Raw genomic sequence first — 18,541 nt, forward strand, 5'->3', positions numbered from 1 at the left:
AGCCAGGCATGGTGGTGCATACTGTAGTCCCAACTACAAGGGAGGCTGAGGCAGAATCGCTTGAGGCTGAGGTGGAGGTTGCAGTGAGCTGAGATTGCACCACTGCACTCCAGCCTAGGCAACACAGCAAGACTCCATCTTAAAAAAAAATTTTGAGAGACAGGCTCTTTCGATATTGTCCAGGCTAGTGTTGAACTTCTGGCCTCAAGCTCTTCTCCTGCTCTGGCCTCTCCAAGTACTGGGATTACAGGCATGAGCCCCTGCACACAGCCCCTCAGAAAGCCTTCTTGACCACACCAGTAACAAGGTCTTTTCACAAGCACTCACAGGACCATTAACCTATGTGGCATCTGAAATTCCTTTTGGGGACCTGGGTGCATCCAGGTGTGAATGGTTATCCTTCATACATATGTCATTTGGCAAAGGGGTTTCCTGGGCTGTGGCAAGAGCTGTCCCTGGACACAAACTACACAGTCATTCTCCATGCAATATCAGGGCCACACCCCACTGGGGCCAGCTCTGGGAATGAGAGGGAGAAGACTCCCAGGGTAGTAGAGCAGGTCCAAATGCCCCCAAGGTAAAGCTGGAACAACTGATAACCTTCCAGTGCTGTGACAGACCAGGTCTGCCTTTTGTTGTTGTTGTTGTTGCTATTAATCATGCTACTTTTTTTTTTGGAGACAGAGTTTCACTCTTGTTGCCCAGGCTGGAGTGGAATGGTGTGATCTGGGTTCACCGCAATCTCTGCCTCTGCCCGGGTTCTCCTGTCTCAGCCTCCCAAAATAGCTGAGATTGCAGGCATGCGTTGCTACACCCAGCTAATTTTGTATTTTTAGTAGAGACGGGGTTTCTCCATGTAGGTCAGGCTGGTCTCGAACCCCCGACCTCAGGTGATCTGCCCACCTCAGCCTCTCAAAGTACTGGGATTACAGGCGTGAACTACTGCACCTGGACACATTATTATTATTATTATTATTTTTTTTTTTTTTTTTTTGAGATGGAGTTTCGCTCTTGTTACCCAGACTGGAGTGCAATGGTGCGATCTCGGCTCACCGCAACCTCCGCCTCCTGGGTTCAGGCAATTCTCCTGCCTCAGCCTCCCCAGCAGCTGGGATTACAGGCACGCGCCACCATGCCCAGCTAATTTTTTGTATTTTTAGTAGAGACGGGGTTTCACCATGTTGACCAGGATGGTCTGACACATTATTTTTAATTATGTACAAAGATTTAACATGACACCCAGGGACCATTTCACCTACTGTTCTGTTTGGCCATCAGTCTTTTTTCTCTGTCTTCAGCATTGGTGAGGCAAATACCCTTTCCTAGGGGAAGAGAAATCCATGGTTTGCTGCCCTTGCCAATAACAAAAATGTTGGAAAGTCAAGTGGCAAAGCTGTTGTCATTAGCATCTTTCTTGTGAACCACATCAAAAGATCCAGGGTGCTCCTCTCTGGATCCTACGAGACTTACCTCTCAGTAATGACACCGATTCTTCCCAGATTAGCACCTCCAGGCACCATACGCAGGTTACCAGTGTCAAACTTGATGAAATCAGTAATCTCACCAGTTTCCAAAACAATCTGAGTGGTATCCCCACCTGATGAGGGGATCAGGGTATCGGATGGTGAGAGCATCATGAGTCACCAGATAAGGGATTCCTTTTGTGCTCACAAAGATTTTTCTCACTTTGCACAACTTGTACTTGGCCTCCTCAGGTGTAATAAGATGTATGGCAACGCGACCCTTGGTTTCATAGATCAGATGGAAATTCTCTCCTGTCTTGTCAATGCGGATGACATCCATGAATCTGGCAGGGTAGTTTATATCAGTTCGGACCTTGCCCTTGATCTTAATGAACCGCTGCATGCAAATCTTTACTTCATCTCCTGTCAGGGCATACTTAAGACTGTTCCTTAGCAAATTGATGATGGGGACACTCTCTCAACTTGTGGGGACTGGCGGATGGACGAGGAGCAAGCACACTGGTCCATTTATCCAGCATCCAATGCTTTGGAGCTGCTACCCACTTCAGATGCTTCTTGGGACCACCAACCATGGCTGCATTAGGCAAGGAAAGAGGACCTCCATCTTCTGCTGCATGTAGAAATTGGGGCTGAAGACTGCACACCTGTCTTAATATTATCTTACTGATCTTGTTTCCCAGTGAACCATCTGCCCAGTGTCACTGGCTCTCACTCTTCATTTTAATTTTTTTTGTAGGAGGGTCTTGCTATGTTGTCCAGGCTGGTCTTGAACTCTTTAGCTCAAGTGATCCTCCCACCTTGGCCTCTCAAAGCACTGGGATAACAGATGCAAGCCACTGAGGCGAACCAGTCTCCCTGTGTTTTGTGAATGTTATTATTTTCCTGTGCCCTAGCTTTTTGCCTGGTAAGGTGAGGTTGTGTCACGCAAAGTCTTTTTTTTTTTTTTTTTTTTTTTTGCTGGAGTCTAGCTCAGTTTCCCAGGCTGGAGTGCAGTGGCACAATCTTGGCTCACTGCAGCCTCTGCCTCCCAGGTTAAAACAATTCTGGGGCCGGGCGCGGTGGCTCAAGCCTGTGATCCCAGCACTTTGGGAGGCCGAGGCGGGTGGATCACGAGGTCAAGAGATCGAGACCATCCTGGTCAACATGGTGAAACCCCGTCTCTACTAAAAATACAAAAAATCAGCTGGGCATGGTGGCGTGTGCCTGTAGTCCCAGCTACTCAGGAGGCTGAGGCAGGAGAATTGCCTGAACCCAGGAGGCGGAGGTTGCGGTGAGCCGAGATCGCGCCATTGCCCTCCAGCCTGGGTAACAAGAGCGAAACTCCGTCTCAAAAAAAAAAAAAAAAAAAAAAAAAAAAACAATTCTGGGATTACAGGTGCCCACTACCATGTCCGGCTAATTTTTGTATTTTAGTAGAGACAGAGTTTCACAATGTTGGCCAGGCTGGTCTTGAACTCCTGGCCTTAAGTGATCCACCTGCCTCAGCCTCCCACTGTGCTGTGATTACAGGCCTGAGCCACCACACCCAGCCAAAGAGTTGAAGGCTTAAAGAAGAAACAGAGGAAAACGGAGGGTCCAAAAAGCAGAAAAGGATTCTAGGGGTTGTGAACACCCAGGCAACCCTGGCAAGAGGCTTTGTTGCATCCAGATGATGAGGCAGGAGTTCTACCGCAGGCAGGATTAGGTGGTATTTTTGTTCATTTCTTTTTAGGTTGGGTACATTAGCTTAGAGACAAGTTCTTATTCCAACAACAACAAACAAACAAGAAAGATCTTATTCCAGGGCTGAAGCGTATCTTAAGTCAACTTGCCCAATCCCTCCTTTTGTAGGTAGAACCTGCAGCTCAGAGAAATTAAGTGGCTTTCTCATGGTCACAGTTTTTCGATGCAAGCACCAGGAGTGACCCGGGTCTTCTAAATCCTCTCTGGGCCTCATCACTGCCCCAAGGGCCCAGGTCCCCTGGGAACAGGGGCAGGAGGAACTGGAGGACGTCTTGAGTACCAAGAAAGAAGTGGGAAGACAGGGGCAAGTACCCCACATCTCTCATTTTCATTTTAAAAATTTATTTTATTTGACTTGGAAAATGAGTACAAATCCCTAGGTATTTTTTGGTGGGGAGGAGGGGGGAGTGGTCAGGAAAGAGAAGAGGACAGGAGGCAAGGTAAGGTATGAGCATCACAGTGGCTGCCTCAAGACCCGGCCCAGGGAGGGTGGGGTGGGCTGGGGGTTGAGCAGGGAGCTCAGGTACGGAGGAACACCATGGTGAGCAGGCCTGGAGAGGGGACAAAGAAAGAACAGGGTCGCATGAGCAGCCCTGGGGCTCTGTTAGTTTTCCTCCCGTCCCTTCTCCCTTTTTCCTGGGGCCTGGATCTCTGGCCACTAGTGTCCTCACCCAAGACGTAGGCGGCCACCAACTTTTGTCCCAGGGAGACGTGTAGGACTTGAGGCAGTTGGCTGCCAAGCTCGTCCTGGAGTGGGAGCAGCAGGAAGGCCACAGAGACAATCCCCGTCAGCAAGAAGAGGAGAAAGGAGCTGGTGGCCAGTTGCTGGCGGGGGTCTGAGAAACAAGACTTGTCAGATGCTGCAGCCCCAACTCCTGCCCAGCCCAGGTCCTCCAGGGAGAAGCCTGAACACGGGAGATGTATCTACATTTTTTTTAAATTATTTTTTTATTTTTATTATTATTATTTTTTTTGAGACAGAGTTTTTGCTCTTGTTGCCCAGGCTGGAGTGCAATGGCATGATCTTGGCTCACTGCAACCTCCGCCTCCTGGGTTCAAGCGATTCTCCTGCCTCAGCACCCCGAGTAGCTGGGATTACAGGCATAAGCCACCATGCTCAGCTAATTTTTGTATTTTTAGTAGAGACAGGGTTTCACCATGTCAGCCAGGCTGGTCTCGAACTCCTGACCTTGTGATCCGCCTGCCTCGGCCTCCCAAAGTGCTAAATTACAGATGTGAGCCACCGCGCCAGGCCATTTTTTATTTTTTGTAGACATGGAGTCTCACTACGTTGCCCAGGCTGGTCTGGAACTCCTGGCCTCAAGTGATTCTCCTGCCTCAGCCTCCTGAGTAGCTGGGACTATGGGTTCATGCTACCATGCCTGACTAATTTTTAAATTGTTTGTAGAGGGTCTCGCTATGTTGCCCGCCCAAGCTGATCCTGAACTCTTGGTCTCAAGCAATCCTCCCACCACCTCAGCCTCCCAAAGCACTGGGATTATAGGCATGAGCCACCACACCCTGTATCTACATCTACTTTTTTTTGAGAAAGAGTCTCGCTCTGTCTTGCCCAGGCTGGAGTGCAGCCACCTGATCCCAACTCACTGCAGCCTCCGCTTCCTGGATTCAAGTATTTCTCCTGCCTTAGCCTCCCAAGTAGCTTGGATTACAGGTGTGGGCCACCACGTATAGTAGAGATGGGGTTTCACCATGTTGGCCAGGCTGGTCTTGAACTCCTGGTCTCAGGTGATCTGCTCACCTCAGCCTCCCAAAGCACTTAGATTACAGGTGTGAGCCACTGCGCCCTGTATCTGTACTTTATATTGCCCTCCAGGGCTACACTGCAAGTGTCTTCTTCCCAGAGCCTCTGTCCCCACCACCACAAGAAACTCTCAGGCCAGGCGCAGTGGCTCACACCTGTAATCCCAACACTTTGGAAGGCTGAGACAGGAGGATCACCTGAGGTTGGGAGTTTGAGACCAGCCTGATGAACACGGAGAAACCCTGTCTCTACTAAAACTACAAAATTAGCTGGGCGTGGTGGTGCATTCCTAAAATCCCAGCTTCTCAGGAGGCTGAGGCAGGAGAATTGCTTGAACCTGTGAGGAGGAGGTTGTGGTGAGCTGAGATCCTGCCATTCCACTTCAGCCTGGGCAACAAGCATGAAACTCTGTCTCAAAAAGAAAAGAAAAGAAACTCTTCTCCAGTCCCTCAGCATTCATTTTCTCTCTTCTGTGGACTTATCTGACAGGTAGGGACCTCTCTTCCTTCCATACCCAGCACACAACTTGGTACAGTGTTAATTGCTCAATACAGGTTTCTTATTGAACTGAACTGAGCTACCACAAGATAGGAAGTACTGTGGTTAGAGTCAAGGAAGAACTTTTTCCTCTAAGTAGAAGTCAGAAATCCGGAAACTTGTAAAGTCTTTTTTCCCCCTCATCTGATATAAAATCTCAACTCCTAGGAATGCTCCCACCAAAAGGCAAAAGACTGAACCAGGAGACTTCTTCAAATCCAATTTAGCTCATCTCTAGGGAAATGCTACTTCGTCTCTCTCTAAAGAACTCAGGATCCCTATCTCCCAACTCACGCTCCTGGAAGTGTCTGGCCGTAGGTGGTGGTGTCCCAGTAGGAGGCCCTGGGTGGGGCGGTGGGTCCGGCTGTCCCTGAAGCTCAAGGGGATACGCTGGGGCTCTCAGAACCGAGGTAATGTCCTTGCGTCCCACCACTCGGCCCTCAGCTCCTTCCTCAGACAGCTCAATGCGGAAGCGGTCCTGGACATCATAGTGGCTGGGAATGGGTGCCACGTGGCGAATCACACTGGTCCCAAGGTAAGACAGAAGACCATTGTGGTGAAGTGAGTGAGAGGCAGTAATCCAAGGAAATCCGGGCCTCCCCCCAGAAGCCTCTCCCTTAGGGGCACAGACAGAGGGTAGGGAAAACAGGTTAAAGAGGGCAAGGTCTCAGACCTAAGACAACAGGTGGCAGCGACCCCTGGCTTCCATCAGCATCCCCACCCTCTCAGCTCACTCACATGTCAATGCAAGACTGAGGCTTCACATATCCCTCCGCGTCAAACACCGTGTATTTGGCAGGTGCTGTGCACAGGACTGGGGGATAGAGACACACACAGACAATCCTTGCCATGTGGGTCATTTGGGTCCCCTCTACCTTCTGCCCTGGAGGCTGGACATGACTTTCCCAATCCGCCAAAGCTGCACGTCCGACCCTACCCATCTGACTCCTCCAGCCAACACAGCCCCCCAGTGTCCGGCCGCCAGCCCCCAGACCCCTTGCACGAGGAGCCGATCCCTTTACCTCGGAAGCGAAGCGCTGTTCCTGTGGGGTTATAGAGGGTCAGCAGCTGTCGGGGTCCGCTCCGCTGGTCCGCCCTGAATACTAGATCCGGGGGAAAGACCAGGACCGGGACAACGGGTCCCAAGGGAGGAGGGGCGCCCCGGGACCCCCGCCCAGGGGGCCCCGGACCCACCAGCTCCTGGTCCTGGGGCGCCCCACGGCGCATGCAGGCTCTGGGCGGTTGGACATCCGAGGGCAGAGCTCAGGGGACAGGGCCTGGAGTCGAGAGCTGGGGGGCGTGAGGGGTGAAAGGGGACGAGATGAGCTCCCGGGGCAGGGCCTGGACTGACGCCGCCGCTGCCGCCTCGAAACCCCGCTAGATGGGGCTCCCGCAGATCCAGGCCCAGAGCCCCCAAGCCCTTCCCTCTTCCAGCTCTGCCCCAGGTTCCTTTGGACCCGCTAAGCCCCACCTCGACAGCCACGCCCACCCCGCTAAACCCGGCCCCTCGCAGTTCCCAACCCGGCCTTCTCCTCAGGCCAAGCTCGCGATCTCCATAAGCCCCGCCCCGCCGCTGGCCTCGCCCCTTCCGGGCGTTCCCGGACGCCTGCGTCCTCTCTTCGGCCAGACTCCGCCCACTGCAGCGGCCGCCTGCGGAGCAACCTCTGACGCCTCCTGCTTCCCGGGAGACCTGTGTTTGCGTCTCTGGCCCCTCCCTAAGGTCGGACACGGGTCCGATCGGGCTTCTGCCTAGAAACGGCCGCTCGCGCTAGGATGCCCGCATTGTGTTCGAAGCACCTGCCAGTCAGCTTGTGGTCAGACTAAGGATGCCATGTTCCCGAGAGTCCCTTTCTGCACTTCCGCCGTACGACTTCTGTTATTGGCCAGAGCATCTTTGTTTCCGCCATAACTATACGCCGATTGGTGCGCTGAAAGACCAAACAGAACGCCCTCCTTCTGTCGTCTGTGATTGGCTGGATTCCGGTGACGTAACAATTTTACTGGCTCGAACTCGAGCCCTGAAGTAATTCAGAGAAACGGGGGCGGGGCTTCGAACTGGGCTTTGTTTCTTCTCCCTATTCTGAGACGGTCCAAGTCAATCTCCCACCGGGAAGTCCTTTTCCTCCTCTTCAATTCCAGGCTACCTTAGAAACCTCTGCAGGAATCAAAGCCTGTTTTCTTTTCTGCTTTTTTAAATTTTTTTTTTTTTGAAACTTAAGTCTCGCTCTGTCGCCCATGCTAGAGTGCAATGGCACGGATCTCAACTCACTGCAACCTCCGCCTCCCGGGCTCAAGCGATTCTCCCGTCTCAGCCTCCCGAGTAGCTGGGATTACAAGCATGAGCAACCACGCCCGGCTAATTCTTTGTATTTTTAGTAGAGACATGGTTTCACCTTGTTGGTCAGGCTGGTCTCGGACTCCTCTCCGTACTCGCCTCAGCCTCCCAAAATGCTGAGATAACAGGCGTGAGCCACCATGCCCAGCCTCTTTTTTGCTTTTTTAGAGAGAGTCTCACTCTGTTGCCCAGGCTGGAGTGCAATGGTGTGGTCATTGCTCACTGCAGCCTCCAACTGCTGGGTTCAAGCTAGTCTCCTGCCTCAGCCTCCCGAGTAGCTGGGATTACAGGCGTGCACCACCGTGCTTGGCTAAGTTTTAACTTTTTGTAGAGACGATCTCGCTATGTTGTGCAGACTGGTCTGGAACTCCTGGGCTCAAGCGATCCTCCCACTTAAGTCTCCGAAAGTTCATGAGCCACTGTCCCTCCCCCAGGCTCGAAGTCTGTTTTCTATGGCACTGGTTGGAGGTTCCACCATCTGGAACTGGGACTCAGCTGGGACTCCAGCCTGAGTCTCGCCTCCTGTTTCTTACTTTCCTGTAAGGGACGTGGGAAATCACTCACATTTGCACAGGGAATTAAGATTTGCTAATTTCAAACCCACGTTGTTCGATTAATTATATATTTTCAAAAAGGATTTGCCAAACCCTGCCACTTTAAATGCATTGAATCTTCAACTCCTTTTACACCCTGGATAAGGTGAAGAATCTTATCTTAGGGCTCCCTGTCAGCAATGGAGCAAAGATAAAATCGATCTTTTCTGAAAGTCTCCTCTGAAACTTACATAGAATCCCCCTGTGCATTTTTTTTTTCCCCCTGGAGACAGTCTTGCTCTGTCACCCAGGCTGGAGGGCAGTGGTTCAATCATAGCCCACTGCAGCCTCCACCTGCTTGATTGGGCTCAAGCAATCCTCCTGCCTCAGGCTTCTGAGTAGCTGGGGCCACAGGCATGCACCTCCACACCCAGCAACTTGCATTTGTTTTTTTAATAGCACTTATAGCGATACTTGGCCTCCTATTTTATTGTTTCTCTCTCCTCCAGTAGAATGTTCTTTTCTTTTCACAAGAGCAGGGACTTTTAGTTTTCCGTTGCATCTTTAGCACTTATGACAGTGCCTGCCATTTGGAATGAACAAATGAATGAGTGACTAGGATGAACTTTGAGCAGAGATCTGACTGGATTTAGGAAGTGAGCCGTGAGATATATCTATGGGAGAGAATTCTGGGTAGAGGAAACAGCAAAGGCCTAAAACAGAAGTGCACTAGAAATGGGCAACAAGCTGCCAATGTGACTGGAACCGATGGTACATGGGAGACGGTAGACATGAAGCTACAAGGCAGGAGAGAGAATGCAGATGATGTACAGTCTTGAACCCTTGGTAAGACTTGGGAAACTACAGGAAAGTTTTGAGTAAAGACAAGATGTGACATATCAGTTGGGCATGGTGGCTCAAGGCCTGTAATCCCAGCACTTTTGAAGGCAGAGGTGGGCAGATCACCTGAGGTTGGGAGTTCAAGACCAGCCTGACCAACATGGAGAAACCCAGTCTCTACTAAAAATACAAAATTAGCCAGGTGCGGTGGTACATGCCTGTAGTCCCAGCTATTCAAGAGACTGAGGCAGGAGAATCACTTGAACCCAGGAGGTGGAGGTTGTCATGAGCCGAGATTGTGCCATTGCCCTCCAGCCTGGGGGCATCTCAAAAAACAAAGATGTGACATATTTTCTTTAGTTTTTTATATTATGTTTTGAGACAGAGTCTTGCTCTGTTACCCAGGCTGGAGTGCAGTGGCACAATCTCGGCTCACTGCAATCTCTACCTCTTGAGTTCAAGAGATTCTTCTGCCTCAGCCTCCCACGTAGCTGGGATTATAGGCACCCACCACCACACCCAGCTAATTTTTTTGTATTTTTAGTAGAGACAGGGTTTCACCATGTTGGCCAGGCTGGTCTCAAACTCCTGACCTCAAATGATCTGCCTTGGCCTCTCAAAGTGCTGGGATTACAGGCGTGAGCCACCGTGCCCAGCCAAGATGTGACATATTTTCTTTTTACTTTTTTAGAGACAGGGTCTTTCTCTGTTGTCCAGGCTAGATTACAATGGTGTGATCATAGCTCACTGCAGCCTCAGACTCCTGGGCTCAAGCAAGCCTCCCACATCAGCCTCCTGAGGAGCTGGGTCCACAAGTAAGTACCACCATGCTCAGCTAATTATTTTCTGTAAAGACAGAATTTGGCCATGTTGCCAAGGCTGGTCTCAAACTTCTGACCTCAAGTGCTAGGACTGCTGGGCACAGTGGCTCACGCATGTAATCCCAGTACTTTGGGAGGCTGAGGCGGGCAGATCACGAGTTCGAGAGATCGAGACCATCCTGGCCAACATGGTGAAACCCCGTCTCTACTAAACAATACAAAAATTAGCTAGGCATGGTGGCAGGTGCCTATAGTCCCAGCTACTCGGGAAACTGAGGCAGGAGAATTGCTGGAACCCAGGTGGCGGAGGTTGCAGTGAGCCAAATTCACACAACTGCAATGTAGCCTGGTGCCTGGTGACAGAGCAAGACTCTGTCTCAAAAAAAAAAGTGCTGGGATTACAGGTATCAGCCATTGTGCCTTGCCTGTGACTTACATCTTTTTTTTTTTTAGACAGGGTCTTACTCTGTTCCTCGGGTGGAATACAGTGGCATGATCACAGCTCACTGCAGTCTCTGCCTCCCCGGGACCAAGCAATCCTCCCACTTCAACCTAAGTAGCTGGGAGTACAGGTGTGCACCACCACGTCTGGCTAATTTTTGTATTTTTTGTAGAGAGGGGGTTTTACCATGTTGCCCAGGCTGGTCTTGAACTCCTGAGCTCTGCAGTCCTCCTGACTCAGCCTCCCAAAGTCCTGATTACAGTTGTGAGTCACTACACGTGGTACACTCTTAAAAGATTATTCTGGGGCCGGGCGCGGTGGCTTACGCCTGTAATCCCAGCACTTTGGGAGGCCGAGGCGGGTGGATCACGAGGTCAAGAGATCGAGACCATCCTGGTCAACATGGTGAAACCCCGTCTCTACTAAAAATACAAAAAAATTAGCTGGGCATGGTGGCGCGTGCCTGTAATCCCAGCTACTCAGGAGGCTGAGGCAGGAGAATTGCCTGAACCCAGGAGGCGGAGGTTGCGGTGAGCCGAGATCGCGCCATTGCACTCCAGCCTGGGCAACAAGAGCGAAACTCCGTCTCAAAAAAAAAAAAAAAAAAAAAAAGATTATTCTGTATAGTAAATATGTGTTGAATGAATGAATGAAAAGAAATCCTCAAGATGGACCCAATACCATAAGCATGGAGATCTGACCCCTTCCTCAGGTAAGAAACATTTATTTGGATAAAAAAGAAGGCCTGAGGGCTGGGGGCCAGGGCTGGCATGTGTCTCAGGCCTGGGACTAGGCAGCCTGCACAGGTTGGGAGAGGCACTTCCTCTTGCTTAGGTTGGTGAGGATCTGGTCCTGGTTGGGCCGGTGGAGAACCACAAAGCTCTCTGGAGGAAGGACGGGACCTCTGTTCTCTTCCACCTGGCCCATCAGCAGATAACTGGCTCCTGGAACAGGGAGGGGTGGGGGGCGGTTAAGATCTCATATTCTTGACACCTGTCAGCACACCCTCTCACTCAGATTCCACACCTTGATCATTTCAGTGTGGCTTAGCTCGCTCCATCCCCATTTCCCCACATCTCTGTTACCTTTCTTCATGGGGGGGCACTGCTTGCAGGGCACGTAAAACTTCAGGGAGGCACCAGTGGGTGGAGAAGGTAGGTCCAGTCCTCCAGTTTTGTAAGCACCAATAAGACTAACAGTGATGGTGAGGCCCTCTCCTGGGCCCCGAACCATGGACTTCACTGTTGCAGTCACCACTGTGGGAGAATGGAAGTGAGAGATGAGGAGATGGGAGGTTCCAGATGGCAGGACTGGGAACCAGAAGGTGGTTTGAGGAGCTGGACCAAGGTGCGGGGGTGTTCTTACCCAGGCTGCTGGCACAGAAGTTGCTCTGCAACGTGCCTGTCCGGCGGCACTGCTTTGGACAGATGACAGTGGTTGCATCTAGGAGGGAGGCGGGTGGAGGGTGACCTGCTCAGCAGGTAGGAGGGAGCATTGTCCCCATAAGTCTCATTGACTTGAACTGTTCAGAGCTCTGTCAGCTTCTGGTCCCAGCACCAAGTAAGGGCCATTGGCAGGAAGGAGGCACCAGTGAGTATCAGATTAATCAATAAGTGAATGTAGCCAAGGAAGAAGTTGTTTGTGTAAGATGGAGCCTTGCTCTGTTGCCCAGGCCGGAATGCAGTGGCACTGTCAAGGCTCACTGAAGCCTCAACCTCCCCAGCTCAAGTGATCCTCCCACCTCAGCCTCACAAGTAGCTATGACCACACACCTGGCTAATTTTTTTTTCTTTTTTCTTTTTGAGACAGTCTCACTCAGTTGCCCAGGTGCAATCTTGGCTCACTGCAACCTCCACCTCCCAGGTTCAATTGATTCTCCTGCCTCAGCCTCCCAAGTAGTTGGGGTTACAGGTGTGCACCACCATGCCTGGCTAATTTTTTGCTCACGCCTATAATCCCAGCTCTTTGGGAGGCTGAGGTGGGTGGATCACGAGGTCAGGAGTTTGAGACCAGCCTGGCCAACATATTGAAACCCCGTCTGTACTAAAAATACAAAAAAATTAGCCAGGCATAGTGGGCACCTGTAGTCCCAGCCACTCAGGAAGCTGAGGCAGGAGCATCACTTGAACCCGGTAGATGGAGGTTGCAGTGAGCTGAGATCACGCCATTGCACTCCAGCCCTGGCGACAAAGAATTTTGTATTTTTAGTAGAGATGGGGTTTCACCATGTTGGCCAGGCTGGTTTCAAACTCCTGACCTCAGGTGATCTGCCCACCTTGGCCTCCTAAAGTGCTGGGATTACAGGTGTGAGCCACCAGCCCATCCTACTTTTTTATTTTGAACTCCCAGACTTAATCGATCTTCCTGGCTGGGCCTCCCAAAATGCTGAGATTATAGGCGTGAGCCCCAGCACAGGTCAGAACTTTTTGAAATGGATCCTTTCCTCTGTTTCCCCTTCTCCCCCATCCCAGACTCACCAGGGGCAATGGGAGTTTTCTCTGGAGGTTGGGGCTTGGGAGGTGGCTTGACTTTGGGCTCAGTTCCCGGTTTGGGGCTGGGGCCTGGCCCTTCTTTGGCAGCGCCCCGAGGCAGGGTCTTGTAGGAGGCTGAGAAGCCGTCAGCGGTGACGCTGAGATCTGAGACAAACTGGACGAGGAGTTCATTCCCTTCGGAGGAGATGGAGCTGCAGGTGGCCACTGAGCATGTCAGGACGGGGTGTACATCGCACTCCCTACCCAGCCCCGTGACCTTGTTTGTTTGAGACAGGGTGTCACTTTGTCCCCCAGGCTTGAGTGCAGTGGCTCGATCTAGGCTCACTGCAGCCTCAACCTCCTGGATTTAAGCAATCCTTCTGCCTCAGCTCCCCAAGTTGCTGGAACTACAGGCACACCACCACGCCCAGCTAATTATTTTGTATTTTTAGTAGAGACAGGGTTGCGCCATGTTGCCCAGGCTGGTTTCGAACTCCTAAGTTCCGTCGATCCTCCCGCTTCATCCTCCCAAAGTGCTATGATTACAGGCATAAGCCACTACGCCTGGCCCGGTAGCCTTTTAACTTCATCCCAACTTCGCAGAGCCCGACTTGCCTCTCTATCCGCAGACCCCAGATCCAGGGCCAAACCTCCTCATTGCCTGGCCTCGAACCTGCTCCCCTCGCCAATTTGGAGCCCTGGGGTTAAGATCCCATCCCTTTAGCTGAGCCCTGCCCCCTCCAAACAGCCGCTCACGCGATCTCCCCGACTCTCTCACCCGGATTCGCCGTCCACCCTGGTCCCGCCCCTCACCCCGGGACCGCGTCGCCGCAGAACTTCCCCAGCCTCCGGGCGTCATCGCTCACGGCTCCGTTGAACACGCTGACCGAGTCGTAGCGGCAGTAGGTGTCCGGCTCCAGGTCAAACTTCTCGAAGGTTAGCGCGATGACCTGGTGGCGGGCGGAGGCGGGAGCTGTGAGGCGGGACACCCCTCGGCGCCGGCACCTCACCTCCTACTGGGTGCCTGCAGCAGCCCCCATTCCCACCTCCCGCGTCCCCTGGGCCCCCTCCTGAAGGCGTTCACACCACAGCAAGGAGGACCACACACCCATGGGACCCTGCAGGGGCGTCGGTCGTAGTCGTTCGCAAGGTCAAGTCCTGGCGCACTCACAAGGGACAGACCCACGTGTTATACCAGCACCCTGTACCTCCCTCTCCTGAGACTTGTCTCAGTTGCAATTTTTGTATTTTTGTTTGCATGCATGCAGGGGCTTGGGCAGTTTGGGGATCCCACCAGCGCAAGCGCAGTTCAATAAATCTTTGCTGGCTGCAAGCCGGAGGGCGCCGTCTGGGTCCCCGAGGGCAGCCCGGGGAGGAGGGTCGGTACCTGGTCCCGGGGCGCGATGATGTGCCAGGAACAGCTGATGCCCGGGGGGTAATCGGACTCGGGCCAGTTGGGCGTGGTCAGGGTTCCCTGGGCCTTCTCCAGCCGCCCCCCGCAAAATTGGTGCTCTGGGGAGGGGAGAGAGGAGCGGGGGTGGGGGGCGGTGGAGACCCTCGGTCAGCTCTAGGAGAGCTCCAGGCTGGGAGCCCCGGCAGGCAGCTTGAATGTCTGGGGCTCAGGATGAGGGGACGAGAAGAAGGGGAGGTAAGATGGGGGCAGGTTAGCAGAGAGTGGCCGGGAGGAGCGTGGCTCGGGGAAATTTGGGGCAGCAGGGCACACAGGCGGGCGGTGGAAGCGGTAGGAGGAGCTGGCTGGACGCCCCCTTCTGGCCCCTCCCTGACCCGCGGCCGCACCGCGCCTCTTCCCCTAGGAGATCCCATCTCCCCGGCCCGGCAGCAGAGTCCCCTTTCAGGCTGAAGAGGGTGTCCTCGACTTGGGGCACAGTCCCCGAGACCCCCTTTGCGGAGGTCCCCGCCTGAAACATTGCAAGGGAAACTTCTGCCGCCAGGAGTGGGTGATGGGACCGCAATCGGGAGCCCAGGGCTGGGTGTAGAGGGGGGCCCCCCTCGGGTCGGAGGAACCTAGTCCCCCAGCCCTGGGGTGCCCCCTCGCGCCCGTCGGAGGGAGCCCGATTGCGGACGGGGGCGGGCAGTTACTCACCGTCCCAGTAACCCCAGGCCGCCCATTCCACCCGCGGGTCGGTGACCCATTTCCGCCTCGCGCCTGGGGGGGGCCCTGGAAGAGGGGATGGGTGGGTGCGGGAGGGTGGGAGAGAAGACGGGGAGGAGGGACTGAAGAGGCGGTTAGTGAGGAAAATGGGTCAGGGAGGTAAGGGGCCCTAGGCGCTGGGGCGCGGGGTGGGCGGGGCGGAGGTTTGGACTGGGGGCAGGGCTGCGCCCGGGGCGGGGCCTGGAGAGGGGAAGGCGGAGGTGAGGGAGGTCTCACCAGTGCCTGAGGTGGCCCGCCCGCTGTACCAGAGCAGGAAGCCTCGTCCTCCTGTGCCCTCGTCTGCCGTCATCCTCAGGGTCACCTGGTTGCCAGGGGCAACTAGGGGCGCAGGCCGGAAGGTCCCGCAAAAGCGTCCGAGCCGCTGGCCCGAAGTCCCAGACCCAGCGAAGACCTCCAGAGCATCGTAGCGGCAGGCAGGGTGTAGCTCCAGGTCGAAGACTCGGAATGAGAGGGACACAGTCTGGCCCTCGGGGACCTGATGGCGGGGACAGAGGTGGGGACCCACAGAGTCAGGCCCCACACAACCCAGCCAGAGGGCAGCTCCCCTGCCCAAGCGTTTCTTGCAGAAACGGACTGAACAGGAAGGAACCTGCATGTGAGTGCAGGGCAGAGGGCCTGGTCTCTACAGCGCTGCTGGTGGCCTGTGCAGGGGACAAGAGCTGAGGCTTTGGAAGAGGAGGGAGGGTTGGGGGCTGGAGAATGAGAATTTGAGGGAATGGTTAAGAGAGTGCTTGTTGCTTGGGAATGATGCCTTCAGTGACAGAGGGAAGGGAGCTGCCCCAGGTTGAAAAGGTGGTGCTGGGGGAGGTGGGGGTCCCTTCACAGTCAGGCCTTTGCCCCTTTGACAAGGGATAGTGCCCAGAGGGGCTTCTCACCGTTATGGTCCAGATGCACTCCTTATTAGGTGGGTAGAGGTTGGGGAACCCCTCACTTGCCACGTAACCTGATTCCCCCTTCACATCCCCTCCGCACAGGAACACAGGTCTGGAGAACAGAAGAGAGGTCAGAAAAGAGCAGGGATGGGTGGGATGGGGGAGCAGTGGCAAGATGGGAATGGGGTGATGAGGATGAAACTCCAGGGAGGGAAGCCAGGAAACAAAATGGAAAGGCCTTATAAAAGACCTGGAGCAGGGCCAGTCACCGTGGATCACGCCTATAATCTCAGAACTTTGGGAGGCTGAGGTGGGCGGATCACCTGAGGTCAGGAGCTCAAGTCCATCCTGGCCAACATAATGAAACCCCATCTCTTACTAAAAATACAATTTGCTTTTGGAGACAGAGCCTCACTCTGTCGCCCAGGCTGGAGTGCAATTGGCTCACTGCAACCTCCATCTCCTGAGTTCAAGCAATTCTTCTGCCTCAGCCTCCTGAGTAGCTGAGACTACAGGCACCTGCCACCATGCCTGATTAACTTTTTCTATTTTTAGTAGAGACGAGGTTTTGCCATGTTGGTCAGGATGATCTCGAACTCCGACCTCAGGCAATCCACCCACCTCAGCCTCCCAAAGTGCTGGGATTACAGGCGTGAACCACTGTGCCTGGCTAAAAATACAAAAATTAGCCTGGTATGGTGGTGCACACCTATAGTCCCAGCTACTCAGGAGTCTGAGGTTGGAAGAATTGCTTGAACCTGGGAGGTGGAGGTTGCAGTGAGCTGAGATTGCGCCACTCACCACTCCTGCTTGGGTGACAGAGCGAGACTCCAAGACTCCGTCTCAAAAAAAAAAAGCAGGGAAAGGTGGGAACAAGAGGGGATGGGGTCATGAGGATGAAACTCCAGGGAGGGAAGCCAGAGGACGAAATGGAAAGACTTGAGAGACCTGGGCAGCTTCCACCAGCCAGGACGGGGCTGGAGTGTCCCAGACTCCAACAGAAGATAAGGGAAAAGTGGGCCTGGTAACTCGACCATCCCTGCAACCCCACCCCCACCCCAACAGGAATTCCCGGAATCCTCCTCGGCCCCCCTTCCTGACTCCCCCCTCATTCTGCCTGGCAGTCCGGGGACAGGAGCCGCCTAACTACTTCCAGATGTGGACACAGCCACGAGGCGATGCGGGGGGAGAGATGGAGGGAGCGGCAGTGGCGATGGCCCTCACAGTGAGCCTGGAGGCCAGGCTCCCTCAGCTCCTCACCTTAGCCCTGCCCTGTTCCTAACTAATTCAGAATCTGACTCCCACTTCTCCACTCGCTGCCCCCTCCTCCCCCTACAATACCTCTGTAATTCCTTCCTAGAATCCAGCTACCAGGCAAGTTCAGGAACTGGGCTCTCTCTTGAGTTCTATGGGGAGCCGAGGATCTGGATGGGTGGGGAGACTTAAGAGCAGTGATGGCCTTTGGGAGACCAAGGTCTTGCAGCAGATGTGGAGCAGTTGGGGGCCAGAGAAAGGTGAGGTGGTGGGGAATCTGGGGAGTGGTATGTCGGCCACAGAACCCAAAATATCCCCAGGCATAACCCCCCAGGAATCGGGAGTCTGAAGTTCACTGGAGCTGTCTGGAAGATGCCAAGAGACCTACCTGGTGTAGTTGGGGGTCTGGCCCTGGGCAAAAGGCAGCAGGGCACAGACAATGAGGAGGGGCCCCAGGAGGGAGGCTGTGGCTGCAGGCAGCATGGCCCCGGGGAAAGGCGGTGGGGTCCTTGAGACAGAAGCAGCAGCTGAATTTTGCAGAGCAGCAGTGGCGGCAGCAGCAGCAGCAGGATGATCAGCGCCAGATGGGGCAGCCTCGGGTGTGTGGGCGTGGGGACTGGCCAGTGGGGCGGGCGGTGGGGAAGGCGGGACAGTGGAGCGTCCTGGGACCTCTCTAGGTCTAGGACACATAAATATTGACCTAAGGAGGAGTGAGGGGCAGAGGCCATCACCCAGGCCTCAAGTAATGTCATCAGGAATCCCACTCTATCCAGTGAGGGGGCATCTTTGGGACCTTCTGAGGATTCCCTATCCCCCATCAACCCCCAGCCCCTGCTTCCTCAGCTCAGGAGCCCTCGTTGCTCACCCCCTGCCTGACCACCCCTGCTAGCTCATTTTCCACTTAAATTTTTTTTTTTTTTTCTTTTAGACAGAGTCTTATTCTTCGACCCAGGCTAGAGTGCAGTGTGCGATCTAGGCACACTGCAACCTCTGCCTTCTGGGTTCAAGTGATTCTCCAGCCTCAGCCTCCCAAGTATCTGGGATTACAGGTGCCCATCTCCGCGCCCAGCTAATTTTTATATTTTTAGTAGAGACGATGTTTTACCATCTTGGTCAGGCTGGTTTTGAACTCCTGATCTCGTGATCCATCTGCCTCGGCCTCCCAAAGTGCTGGGATTATAGGTGTAGCCACTGAGCCAGGCCTTCACTTCAACTCTCTACTGCCTTCTCTCCAGACCTAAGGCAGGCTAGGCCAAGGAGGAGGAATTCTTCCAAATGACCTCTTCCAAATACTT

At 53.8% G+C, this 18,541-nt stretch overlaps 2 protein-coding genes and 1 pseudogene across 3 annotated transcripts; all 3 read right to left on the reverse strand.

The window, feature by feature from the left end:
* Positions 1-1,203: 1,203 nt before the first annotated feature.
* LOC116534623 lies at positions 1,204-2,496 on the reverse strand (annotated as a pseudogene).
* Positions 2,497-3,528: 1,032 nt separating this feature from the next.
* Positions 3,529-7,189, reverse strand: MOSPD3 (motile sperm domain containing 3). 2 transcript variants are annotated; one of them, XM_032255183.1, is made up of 6 exons: positions 7,089-7,189; positions 6,528-6,795; positions 6,244-6,319; positions 5,800-6,029; positions 3,878-4,042; positions 3,529-3,757 (listed from the first exon to the last, which is right to left on the reverse strand). In XM_032255183.1, exons 2-6 carry the CDS (start codon positions 6,730-6,732, stop codon positions 3,726-3,728), a joined length of 708 nt encoding a protein of 235 aa, XP_032111074.1. In that variant the 5' UTR covers positions 6,733-6,795; positions 7,089-7,189; the 3' UTR covers positions 3,529-3,725. The 2 variants fall into 2 exon arrangements, with proteins under 2 accessions (XP_032111074.1, XP_032111075.1); XM_032255184.1 differs by having other exon boundaries at positions 7,027-7,188.
* Positions 7,190-11,180: 3,991 nt separating this feature from the next.
* On the reverse strand, positions 11,181-17,994 carry PCOLCE (procollagen C-endopeptidase enhancer). Its single transcript, XM_032255185.1, has 9 exons — positions 17,635-17,994; positions 15,996-16,104; positions 15,337-15,595; positions 14,335-14,459; positions 13,761-13,897; positions 12,954-13,159; positions 11,842-11,919; positions 11,562-11,732; positions 11,181-11,420 (listed from the first exon to the last, which is right to left on the reverse strand). The coding sequence occupies exons 1-9, from the start codon at positions 17,934-17,936 to the stop codon at positions 11,266-11,268; spliced, it is 1,542 nt and encodes a 513-aa protein (XP_032111076.1). The 5' UTR covers positions 17,937-17,994; the 3' UTR covers positions 11,181-11,265.
* Positions 17,995-18,541: the final 547 nt, after the last annotated feature.

Source organism: Sapajus apella, unplaced genomic scaffold (genome assembly GCF_009761245.1).
Source record: "Sapajus apella isolate SASKATOON/1434 unplaced genomic scaffold, GSC_monkey_1.0 scaffold88, whole genome shotgun sequence".
In the NCBI taxonomy this organism is placed as follows: Eukaryota; Metazoa; Chordata; class Mammalia; order Primates; family Cebidae; genus Sapajus; species Sapajus apella.

Excerpts from the sequence above, each read along its gene's own strand:
- PCOLCE (XM_032255185.1), bottom strand. The coding sequence starts at position 17,936 with ATGTGTCCTAGACCTAGAGAGGTCCCAGGACGCTCCACTGTCCCGCCT. Across the intron at positions 15,596-15,995 it reads AGTGCATCTGGACCATAACG|GTCCCCGAGGGCCAGACTGT; the intron begins GTGAGAAGCCCC and ends CCCCGCCATCAG. Across the intron at positions 11,421-11,561 it reads GTGCCCCCCCATGAAGAAAG|GAGCCAGTTATCTGCTGATG; the intron begins GTAACAGAGATG and ends TCCCTGTTCCAG.
- MOSPD3 (XM_032255183.1), bottom strand. The coding sequence starts at position 6,732 with ATGCGCCGTGGGGCGCCCCAGGACCAGGAGCTGGTGGGTCCGGGGCCC. Across the intron at positions 6,030-6,243 it reads CCTCAGTCTTGCATTGACAT|TGTGATTCGCCACGTGGCAC; the intron begins GTGAGTGAGCTG and ends CCTTGGGACCAG. Across the intron at positions 3,758-3,877 it reads GGTGGCCGCCTACGTCTTGG|GCCTGCTCACCATGGTGTTC; the intron begins GTGAGGACACTA and ends TCCCCTCTCCAG.